Here is a 13,060-nt window from a genome sequence, read left to right on the forward strand (position 1 = left end):
TGGACAAAACACTTGAAGCTATTTTCTTGTTGTAACAACTGCTTGTAGAACTATTTTTGTTTGTTTAAAAAAATCCTTCACGTATGATAGACACCACTGTCCTCAACGGTACTCCCACTGGCTTTGGTCTTTGTCATGGTAGCTAGCAACGTAGGTTATACTGTTACTCCTCTCAGTTCTAGACAGGGCAGGTCACAGGGAAGATGGAAAACAACAAACAGCAGGGAACTAGACAGCCATAAACCCAATCCCCAGTCCCAGCCACAATGGCTAACCGCGTTGTGGGCTGTGTTCAAGCCCTCAAGGAAACACCGCTAGGCTAGCTGCTACGCCAAATAGCTCCTCAGACCTGGCCTTGGTTGGCAGGATCACTGGACAGAGACTAGCAGTCCCAGCAACTGATTCCAACTGCATCACAGGATCTAAATAAAAAAGAAAGGCTGTCTTTTGAAGTGGATGGAAGCATTGTGATTGTTGCCTTTTTGTTTCAGGTGAAAGTAGTCAAGTTCTCCTACATGTGGACCATCAACAACTTCAGTTTCTGTAGAGAGGAGATGGGGGAGGTCTTAAAGAGTTCCACCTTCTCCTCTGGACCCAACGACAAGATGAAATGGTAAACTTTCATTGTAACTTGCTTATAGTCAGGAGAAAGAGTATCATCTTGATCTCAACAGCTTGTTGTTTCTTTGTGAATAACAACTGGAGTGATACAGCCTCCGCTGAACTAATATTCTGTTTGGTTCCTCCTCTGTTTCCTGCCCAGGTGTCTGAGAGTCAACCCAAAAGGACTGGATGATGAAAGCAAAGATTATCTGTCGTTGTATTTACTTCTTGTTAGTTGTCCAAAAAGTGAAGTCAGAGCAAAGTTCAAGTTTTCCTTATTGAACACTAAAAGAGAAGAGACTAAAGCTATGGGTAAGTAACAGACAAAACTGTTACTTTATGGATATCATCTGTCGTGGAAATTTCCTTAATTACCAAATGGTGAGAGAGCAAATCACACACCACTCAGAGTTATGCTTAATCTTCACCTTTAATAATAATTAAGCTTTTGCAATAGCATTTTGACTTTCAACATTTCAGTATCTCTAATGAAAAGTTGAGTGGCCAACATAATGGCAACTGAGATCTTTTATAGCAAAGATCCACCCCCCCCTTAGTCGACATGACAAACCACAGGTCTTAGGAACTTACACAAAGAAAGACTTTACTTCAGAGAGGAGTATCCCATAGCCAGACAGCATTGGCTATAAATTATCGTTCAGTTTGGTCTCCTAAACAAAGCTCTTATCTCGTTCTTGGTACAAAATGGTACCAAGACATTACCTCACCCAATGATATATATCAATTGTCATTTTAGACACTCCCATCCCAAATACAATCCATTCTGGACAAGCTCACGGAGAGGAAAGTGAGCCTCTAGGTCAAGATAAGGGCAACCAGAGAGGGAACATAGAATGGTTCCAGACACTGCCATCCTCCTCTCCCAGATGGGAAAAGTAGGGAGTGACTGGCACACAGACATTGTGGAGCCAAGAGATTATTGGTTCCCCCTCAATCATCCCTTCACATGGTTTAAAATATACGTTTACACATGACGACAAGCTTGACCTCTCCCCTCTGCGGCCCAAGTAACTGAACCCAGGACAGAGAAAGGATAACTGCAAATGGCCACCACTATAGTACAACAAGATACATTCTAAATGACAAGTAACTCACAAGCATATAATGAAAATAAAACATCTTATCTATGTTACCCAACTAATTCTGATTCATCCCCAACACATCGTTCAAATAACATACTGTTTACTTGTATTATCCTAGTTAGAGCCTTATAGACACAAACTAAGTGTGTTTTGGATTCTTCCTCCTCCCTGCAGAAAGCCAAAGAGCCTATCGGTTTGTCCAGGGGAAAGACTGGGGCTTCAAAAAGTTTATTAGAAGAGATTTCCTGCTTGATGAAGCCAATGGGCTGTTACCTGATGACAAACTCACCCTCTTCTGTGAGGTAAGACATTTACATTTGAGTCATTTAGCAGACACTTATACGGAGTGACTTACGGTTTGTGCATTCATCTTCAGATAGCTAGGTGGGACAACCACACATCACAGTCATAGTAAGCAGAGTCAGAGATGGTAAGGGGGGAAAGATACTCTTTGAAGAGGTAGGGTTTTAGATGTTTTCAGAAGATGGGCATGGACTCTTCTGTCCTAGCTTTAGGGGGAAGTTGGTTCCAAAATGTTTTTGTTTTTTTGTGTGTGTAGGGTGAAGTTATTTAGGATGCTCTTTGACACAGTCTACATGGTATGGGGTCAATTTCACGCCATATGTATTGAATTCAAAATAAACTAAATCGGGAACATGAAAAATAAAGTTGAGAATGTAAACATGTTTTCGAGGACAGGGGAAATAATGGATGTTGAAATCAAAAACCAAACATTCGAAAGCAAAATGTATAGAATTGTTAACAAAAATAAGGCATCAAATGCAAAACCCCAAAACTTGTAAGCAAATCATTTTAAAGCGAGAGCAAAACTCTATGCTTGCTTCTACACCTGCATTGCTTGCTGTTTGGGGTTTTAGGCTGGGTTTCTGTACAGCACTTTGAGATATCAGCTGATGGACGAAGGGCTATATAAATACATTTGATGAAAAAAAAATAATAATAATTGAAAAATAAAATAAATTTGATTTGATATGACAGACGATTAAAAAATATATATTTCCAAGCGAATACAAAAATAGTTTTTGGTTAAACTTTCCTTGCAAACAATCCTATTGAATACATTTTGCCTACGCTCTTGCCTGCATGCACTACCCTTTGGTTACGCTACTCATATCTTTGCTTTCGATGTCTGTTTCTTTGTTTTCACTGCCAGTCTGTTTGATTGTGAGTTTTGGCATTATTTCTCCGTGAAGGGCGGGGTTTAGAGGGATGCGTAGACAATACATCTTCATTTGTCCACTAGTTTTGGTGTGACGGTTTGTTTTTACCCAATAAAGGAACATGATAGACAGGCATTTTTTCTATTGCCGACTTAAATAGACGGTTTTAGCTAACGTACTTCAAAATTGTCAGTCACGGGTCAATAATGTACACGGATATTAGAGGCATGTCTATCTAATACAATTAATGACAAACCATCTAACTACTTAGGTAAACTTATGAATGATCTGTTGCACAAACAGTTACCAACACCTGCGCCGAATGTTGTGCAACAGGTAATTCATAAAGTTTGATTTGATTTGAAGCTGATAGGTCAAATATACTGTTTAGGTTCTCTACTCCCAAGTTTACACCTTCACTATTACAGTGGCATTTTTTTGTCCAAGAAGTTGTCTAAAAGGGATGGAATTTGTTGTTGCCTAATTGTTTTTTGGTAGGTTTCCACACTACTTTCCTTTCATCTATAGCATTTCTTAATATTATTCAGTTCCTTTAGCTTTGATGCATAATGGTTGAGCATAGCTCTGTTCAAGAAATTGATGGTAAAAATATGTTTTGTTAGACTTCAGTTTAGCTTTTGACATTTAACGATCATAGTCTGCTGCTGGAAAAACATATGTGTTTTAACCACCTGTTATATTATGGATAAAGAGTTACCTGTCTAACAGAACACAGAGGGTGTTCTTTAATGGAAGCGTCTCCAACATAATAGCAGGTAGAATCAGGAATTCCCCAGGGTAGCTGTTTAGGCCTCTTACTTTTTAAAAATCTTTACTAATGACATGCCACTGGCTTTGAGTAAAGCAGGTCATACAGGCCCTAGTTTCTACCTTCTAGACAGCACTATCAACAAGGCAGGACCTACAGGTCCTAGTTTCTACCTTCTTAACAGCACTGTCAACAAGGCAGGTCATACAGGCCCTAGTTTCTACCTTCTAGACAGCACTATCAACAAGGCAGGACCTACAGGCCCTAGTTTCTACCTTCTTAACAGCACTGTCAACAAGGCAGGTCCTACAGGCCCTAGTTTCTACCTTCTTAACAGCACTGTCAACAAGGCAGATCCTATAGGCCCTAGTTTCTACCTTCTAGACAGCACTATCAACAAGGCAGGTCCTACAGGCCCTAGTTTCTACCTTCTAGACAGCACTATCAACAAGGCAGATCCCACAGGCCCTAGTTTGTACCTTCTTAACAGCACTATCAACAAGGTAGGTCCTACAGGCCCTAGTGTTGTCGCACCTGGACAACTGTTAAGTCGTGTGGTCAGGTGCCACAAAAAGGGATTTATGAAAATTGCAATTGGCTCAGAACAGGGCAGCACAGCCGGCCCTTGGATGTTCACAGAGAGCTAACATTAATAATATGCATGCCAATCTCTCCTGGCTCAATGTGAAGGAGAGATTGACTTCATCAGTACTATTTGTGAGAGGTATTGACATGTTGATTGCACCGAGCTGTCTGTTTGAACTACTGGAGCGCAGCTCGCACACACATGCATACCCCAAAAGACATGCCACAAGAGGTCTCTTCACAGTCCCCAAGTCCAGAACAGACTTTGGGAGGCGCACAGTACAAACATAGGCACAGACACATCCATGCACACACATGATAACATACGCACTATGCACACACGTACACATGGGTTTTGTACTGTAAATATGTGGTAGTGGTGGAGTTGGGGTGAGATTTGTGAATGCATTGTTGTGTTTTTAAAATTGTATAAACTGCCTTAATTTCGCTGGACCCCAGGAAGAGTAGCTGCTTACTTGGCAGCAGCTAATTTTATTTTTTATTTAACCTTTATTTAACAGGGCAAGTTAGTTAAGAACAAATTCTTATTTACAATGACGGCCCACACCGGCCAAACCCTAACCCGGACGACGCTGGGCCAATTGTGCACCGTCCTATGTGACTCCAAATCACGGCCAGTTGTGATACAGCCTGGAATCAAACCCTCTGGCACTGAGATGCAGTGTCTTAGACCGCTGCATCACTCTGGAGTCTCCCCCCCCCCCCTAATGGTGATCCATAATAAATACAAATACAAAAGTAGACTGTGATTTTGCTGTGATCTGATATCAGTGGGTTGACTGTGAACGCTCTGAGAGAATGGCTTGGGGTCCGTGATAAAGTAGTCTACTGATTAGCTATAGGTGTACCTACCGTAGGAGTCCCCTCGAAGCCTACCATTGACTATGTACAGTTGAAGTCGGAGGTTTACATTTACTTAGGTTGGAGTCATTAAAACTCATTTTTCAACCACTCCACAAATGTCTTGTTAACAAACTATAGTTTTGGCAAGTCGGTTAGGACATCTACTTTGTGCATGACACAAGTAATTTTTCCAACAATTGTTTACAGACAGATTATTTCACTTAAAATTCACTATATCACAATTCCAGTGGGTCAGAAGTTTACATACACTAAGTTTTGTTTAATGTTGTGTTAGTGTATGTAAGTTGTTTTGTCTGAAACGTTGTTCCCCCTGCTGCTATTGGACCAGGTCTCTCTTGGAAAATAGATATTATCTCAATGAGAAAAATAAAGGTAAAATAAAAAAAAGTAGAAATAAAGGTAAAATAATAACGATGGTCATTATGGCCAAATAGTAAAATTTTTGTTTCTTCAGACCTTCTCCAAAAAGTAACATTTTTGTCCCCTTATTCAGTTGCAAACCGTAGTCTGGCTTTTTTATGGTGGTTTTGGAGCAGTGATTTCTTCCTTGCTGAGCGGCCTTTCAGGTTATGTCGATATAGTACTCGTTTTACTGTGGATATACAGTGGGGCAAAAAAGTATTTAGTCAGCCACCAATTGTGCAAGTTCTCCCAATTAAAAATATGAGAGGCCTGTAATTTTCATCATAGGTACACTTCAACTATGACAGACAAAATGAGAAAAAAAATCCAGAAAATCACATTGTAGGATTTTTTATTAATTTATTTGCAAATAATGGTGGAAAATAAGTATTTGGTCACCTACAAACAAGCAAGATTTCTGGCTCTCATAGACCTGTAACTTCTTCTTTAACAGGCTCCTCTGTCCTCCACTCGTTACCTGTATTAATGGCACCTGTTTGAACTTGTTATCAGTATAAAAGACACCTGTCCACAACCTCAAACAGTCACACTCCAAACTCCACTATGGCCAAGACCAAAGAGCTGTCAAAGGACACCAGAAACAAAATTGTAGACCTGTACCAGGCTGGGAAGACTGAATCTGCAATAGGTAAGCAGCTTGGTTTGAAGAAATCAACTGTGGGAGCAATTATTAGGAAATGGAAGACATACAAGACCACTGATAATCTTCCTCGATCTGGGGCTCCACGCAAGATCTCACCCCGTGGGGTCAAAATGATCACAAGAACGGTGAGCAAAATTCTCAGAACCACATGGGGGGACCTAGTGAATTACCTGCAGAGAGCTGGGACCAAAGTAACAAAGCCTACCATCAGTAACACACTACGCCGCCAGGGACTCAAATCCTGCAGTGCCAGACGTGTCCCCCTTGCTTAAGCCAGTACATGTCCAGGCCCATCTGAAGTTTGCTAGAGAGCATTTGGATGATCCAGAAGAAGTCAGATGAAACCAAAATATAACTTTTTGGTAAAAACTAAACTCGTCGTGTTTGGAGGACAAAGAATGCTGAGTTGCATCCAAAGAACACCATACCTACTGTGAAGCATGGGGCTGGAAACATCAAGCCTACCACTGTAGTGTCGTCTGCAAACTTGATGATTGAGTTGGAGGCGTGCATGGCCACACAGTCATGGTTGAACAGGGAGTAGTGCCCCAGTGTTGAGGATCAGCGTGGTGGAGATGTTGTTTCCTAGCCTCACCACCTGGGGGCAGCCCGTCAGGAAGACCAGGACCCAGTTGCACAGAGCGGGGTCGAGACCCAGGGTCTCAAGCTTAATGACGAAATTGGAGGGTACTATGGTGTTAAATGCTGAGCTGTAGTCGATGAACAGCATTCTTACATTGGTATTCCTCTTGTCCAGTTGGGTTAGGGAAGTGAGCAGTGTGATTGCGTCGTCTGTGGACCTATTGAGGCGGTAAGCAAATTGGAGTGGGTCTAGGGTGTCAAGTAGGAGGTGATCTGGTCCTTGACTAGTCTCTCAAAGCACTTCATGATGACGGAAGTGTGTGCTACGGGGCGATAGCTAAGGTAACTGAGCTAAATGACTTTATTGGGAACAGGAACAATGGTGGCCCTCTTGAAGCATGTGGGAACAGCAGACTGGGATAAGGATTGATTGAATATGTCCATAAACACAGCAGCCAGCTGGTCTGCGCATGCTCTGAGGACGCCGCTGGGGATGCCGTCTGGGCCGGCAGGCTTGCAAGGGTTAACACGTTTAAATGTTTTACTCACGTTGTCTGCAGTGAAGGAGACCCCGCAGGTTTTGGTAGCGGGCCGTGTCAGTGGCACTGTATTGTCCTCAAAGCGAGCAAAGAAGTTGTTTAGTTTGTCTGGGAGCAAGACATCGTGGTCCACGACGGGGCTGGTTTTCTTTTTGTAGTCCGTGATTGACTGTAGACCCTGCCACATACGTCTCGTGTCTGAGCCGTCGAATTGCGACTCTACTTTGTCTCTATACTGGCGCTTAGCTTGTTTGATTGCCTTGTGGAGGGAATAGCTACACTGTTGGTATTCAGTCATGTTTCCGGTCGCCTTGCCCTGATTAAAAGCAGAGGTTCGCGCTTTCAGCTTTGCGCGAATGCTGCCATCAAGCCACGGTTTCTGGTTGGGGAAGATTTTAATAGTCGCTGTGGGTCCAACATCACTGATGCACTTGCTAATAAACTCACTCACCGAATCAGCGTATTCATCAATGTTATTGTCCTACGCTGTACGATTGTTCGGGACCAGTGTTGAACAGACCTGAGCTCGAGAGTTTCCTGTTTTAGTTTCTGTCTTTAGGCTGGGAGCAACAAAATGGAGTCGTGGTTAGATTCGCCGAAAGGAGGACGGGGGAGGGCTTTGTATGCGTCGTGGAAGTTAGAGTAACAATGATCCAGGGTTTTGCCAGCCCGGGTCACGCATTCGATATGCGTAAAAATTTAGGGAGCCTTGTTTTCAGATTAGCCTGGTTAAAATCCCCAGCTAAAATAAATACAGCCTCAGGATATATGGTTTCCAGTTTACATAGAGTCCAATGAAGTTCTTTCAAGGCCGTCGATGTGTCTTCTTGGGGGGGATATACACGACTGTGATTATAATCTAAGATAATTATCTTGGTAGATAATGCGGTCGGCATTTGATTGTAAGCTAGCTACCATACCGGTGTCTAGACCCACTCCATACTGCTGTAATGATATGCTACAGTGGGGCAAAAAATTATTTTGTCAGCCACCAATTGTGCAAGTTCTCCCACTTAAAAAGGTGAGAGAGGCCTGTAATTTTCATCATAGGTAGTACACTTCAACTAGGACAGACAAAATGAGAAAAAAAAATCCAGAAAATCACATTGTAGGATTTTTAATGAATTTATTTGCAAATTATGGTGGAAAATAAGTATTTGGTCAATAACAAAAGTTTCTCAATACTTTGTCATTGCCAACAAAGGGTATATAACAGAGGTCAAACATTTTCTGGAAGTCTTCACAAGGTTTTCACACACTGTTGCTGGTATTTTGGCCCATTCCTCCATGCAGATCTCCTCTAGAGCCGTGATATTTTGGGGCTGTTGCTGGGCAACACGGACTTTCAACTCCCTCCAAATATTTTCTATGGGGTTGAGATCTGGAGACTGGCTAGGCCACTCCAGGACCTTGAAATGCTTCTTACGAAGCCACTCCTTCGTTGCCCAGGCGGTGTGTTTGGGATCATTGTCATGCTGAAAGACCCAGCCACATTTCATCTTCAATGCCCTTGCTGATGGAAGAGGTTTTCACTCAAAATCTCACGATACATGGCCCCATTCATTCTTTCCTTTACACGGATCAGTCGTCTTGGTCCCTTTGCAGAAAAACAGTCCCAAAGCATGATGTTTCCACCCCCATGCTTCACAGTAGGTATGGTGTTCTTTGGATGCAACTCAACATTCTTTATCCTCCAAACACGACGAGTTGAGTTTTTACCAAAAGGTTCTATTTTGGTTTCATCTGACCATATGACATTCTCCCAATCTTCTTCTGGATCATCCAAATGCTCTCTAGCAAACTTCAGACGGGCCTGGACATGTACTGGCATAAGGAAGGGGACACGTCTTTAGAAGTTCTCTCCAAACCATCTATTATTGTGTCCGTCCACATAGTACTTGTGTTTTAGTATAGATTAATGTATTGTGTTCTAGGTGAGGGTGGTGCAGGACTCTGTGAACATCTCTGGCCAGTCCAACATGATTTAGTTATGATCATGTAAATGTATAGATAATGTATGGATAATGTATTGTATGTTATATTATATTCTAGGTGTACATCTGTAAATAGTAAATCCAATCTACCTACCTCATCCCCATATTGTTTTTATTTACTTTGCTGCTCTTTTGCACACAAGTATCACTACCTACACACCATCATCTGCTCATCTATCACTCCAGTGTTAATCTGCTAAACTGTAATTACTTCGCTACTATGGCCTATTTATTGCCTTACCATCGTCACACACTGTATATAGACTTTTTCTATTGTGTTATAGTCTGTACGTTTGTTTATGTGTAACTCTGTGTTGTTGTTTGTGTCACAGTGCTTTGCTTTATCTTGGCCAGGTCGCAGTTGTAAATGAGAACTTGTTCTCAACTGGCCTACCTGGTTACATAAAGGTGAAATAAAACAAATTAAATTAAAAGGTGAATGTGGTTCAGGACTCTGTGTACATCTCTGGCCAGCCCAGAATGATTTAGTATTGATCATGTATTGTATGTTATATTACAGGTGAGTGTGGTGCAGGACTCTGTGAACATCTCTGGCCAGTCCAACATGAACATGCTGAAGGTACCAGAGTGCCAGCTGTCAGATGACCTGGGGAACCTGTGGCAGTGTTCCCGCTTCACTGATTGTTCCCTCTATGTGGGAGGGCAGGAGTTCAAGGCACACAAATCCATCCTGGCAGGTAACACTACTACTACACCACTACTACTACTACTACACCACGAATACCCTCTACTAAACTACTGCTACACTACTACTACTACTACTACACCACTAATACACTGCTACTACAATACTACTGCTACACCACTAATACACTACGACTAAACTACTGCTACACTGCTACTACTACATCACTAATACACTACTACTACACCACCAAGGCATTACTTATGTTACAACAGCACTACTACTACTACTACAATACATCTACTACTACACCAATACTAAACTACTGCTACACCACAATACACTACTACAGTACTACTGCTACACTACTAATACACTACTACTAAACTACTGCTACAGTACTACTACATCACTAATACACTACTACAACACTACTAAACTACTGCTACATTACTACAATAGTGCTGCACCACTACTAAACTACTGCTACAATACTAATACACTACTACTCAACTACTGCTACAGTACTACTACATCACTAATACACTACTACAACACTACTAAACTACTGCTACACTACCACTACACTACTACTACTACAATACTTTTGCTACACCACTAATACACTACTACTAAACTACTGCTACAGTACTACTACATCACTAATACACTACTAATACACTACTACTACAACACCACTACTACTGCATCACCACTAAACTACTGCTGCTACTACTACTACTACTCTACTGCGACACTTCTACTACTACATCACGAATACACTATTACTACTACACCACTACTAAACTACTGCTACTCAACTACTACACCACCAATACTTTTCTTCTACTACTACTATTACTACAACACTATTTCTACTACACCACTACTTAACTACTGCTACACTACTACTACAATAATACTACTACACCACTACTTAACTACTGCTACACCACTACTACTACTACTACATCACGTATACACTACTACAACTACTACACCAATACTACTACTACTACACCACTACTACAGTACTACTACTACTACTACACCACTACTAAACTACTGCTACACTACTACTACTACTACACAACTACATAACGAATACACTGCTACTAATACACCGCTACTAAACTTTTGCTACACTACCACTACTACTACACCACTAATACACTACTTCTACTACTACTACTTCAATACCACCACTACTACTACTGCTACACCACTACTACTACTACATCACTAATGCACCACTTCTACTACTACTACTTCAATACCACCACTACTACTACTACACCACTAATACACTACTACTAGTGCTACTACATCACTAATGCATTACTTCTACACCACTAATTTACAACTTCTACACTGCTACTCCATTACCACTTCACTACTACTATGCTACTGCGCCAATACTACTACGCTACTACACCATTACTACTACCAATACACACCTCCTACTACTACCCTAATACTACACTACATCTACACTACTACAACTGCCACACTACTACAGGACTAGGAACAGTGGGTTAACTGCCTTGTTCAGGGGCAGAATGACAGATGTTTACCTTGTCAGCTCGGGGATTCGATCTTGCAACCTATAACCACTAGGCTGGCTACCTGCCGCCCCAAACTACACTATTAAACAATTACTACTACAGGACTACACCACTACTACCACACCGCCACTATTACGACACCACCACTACTACTACATCCCTACTACTACGACATCACCACTATTACGACACCAACATTGCTACTACCCCATCGCTACCCCACCATTACTACTACACCACTGCTATTACCCCACCACTATTACGACACCATTACTACTACTACTACACCTACACCACCGCTACTACTACACCACCACTACTACTACACCACCACTACTACTACTACACTACTACTACTACTACTACTACTACTACTACGACACCACCACTACTACTACATCACCACTATTACTACATCACCACTACTACTACACCACCACTACTACTACTACACCACTACTACACCACTATTATGACACCATTACTACTACTACACCACTACTACAACACCACCACTACTACTACACCACCACTATTACGACACCACCACTATTACTACACCACCACTACTACTACACCACCACTACTACTACACCACCACTACTACTACTACACCACTATTACGACACCATTACTACTACTGCACCACCACTACAACACCACCACTACTACGACACCACCACTACTACTACATCACCACTATTACTACACCACCACTACTACTACACCACTACTACTACTACACCACTATTACGACACCATTACTACTACTACACCACCACTACTACGACAACACCACTACTACGACACCACCACTACTACGACACCACCACTACTACGACAACACCACTATTACGACACCACCACTACTACTACACCACCACCACTACTACAACACCACTACTACTACACCACCACTACTACTACACCACCACTACTACTACACCACCACTACTACTACACCACCACTACTACTACACCACCACTACTACTACACCACCACTACTACTACAACACCACTACTACGACAACACCACTACTACGACACCACCACTACTACTACACCACCACTACTACGACAACACCACTATTACGACACCACCACTACTACTACACCACCACTACTACTACACCACCACCACTACTACTACACCACCACTACTACGACAACACCACTACTACGACAACACCACCACTACTACTACACCACCACTACTACGACAACACCACTACTACTACACCACCACTACTACTACACCACCACTACTACTACACCACCACCACTACTACACCACCACTACTACTACACCACCACTACTACGACAACACCACCACTACTACTACAACACCACCACTACTACTACACCACCACTACTACGACAACACCACCACTACTACTACACCACCACTACTACTACACCACCACTACTACTACACCACCACTACTACGACAACACCACCACTACTACTACACCACCACTACTACTACTACACCACCACTACTACTACACCACCACTACTACTACACCACCACTACTACGA

At 42.1% G+C, this 13,060-nt stretch overlaps 1 protein-coding gene across 2 annotated transcripts in view; it reads left to right on the forward strand.

Moving 5' to 3' along the window:
* Positions 1–13,060, forward strand: part of spopla (speckle type BTB/POZ protein like a) — a 110,473-nt gene that overhangs the window by 30,267 nt on the left and 67,146 nt on the right. For both annotated transcript variants that reach the window (XM_036959444.2, XM_036959443.2), the window contains exons 3-6: positions 492–613; positions 764–915; positions 1,881–2,008; positions 9,828–10,005. In XM_036959444.2, coding sequence (XP_036815339.1) covers positions 516–613; positions 764–915; positions 1,881–2,008; positions 9,828–10,005 — 556 coding nt within the window. In that variant the 5' untranslated portion in view covers positions 492–515. The remainder of the gene's footprint in view (positions 1–491; positions 614–763; positions 916–1,880; positions 2,009–9,827; positions 10,006–13,060) is intronic.

Source organism: Oncorhynchus mykiss, chromosome 22 (genome assembly GCF_057628025.1).
Source record: "Oncorhynchus mykiss isolate SJ-2025 chromosome 22, ASM5762802v1, whole genome shotgun sequence".
In the NCBI taxonomy this organism is placed as follows: Eukaryota; Metazoa; Chordata; class Actinopteri; order Salmoniformes; family Salmonidae; genus Oncorhynchus; species Oncorhynchus mykiss.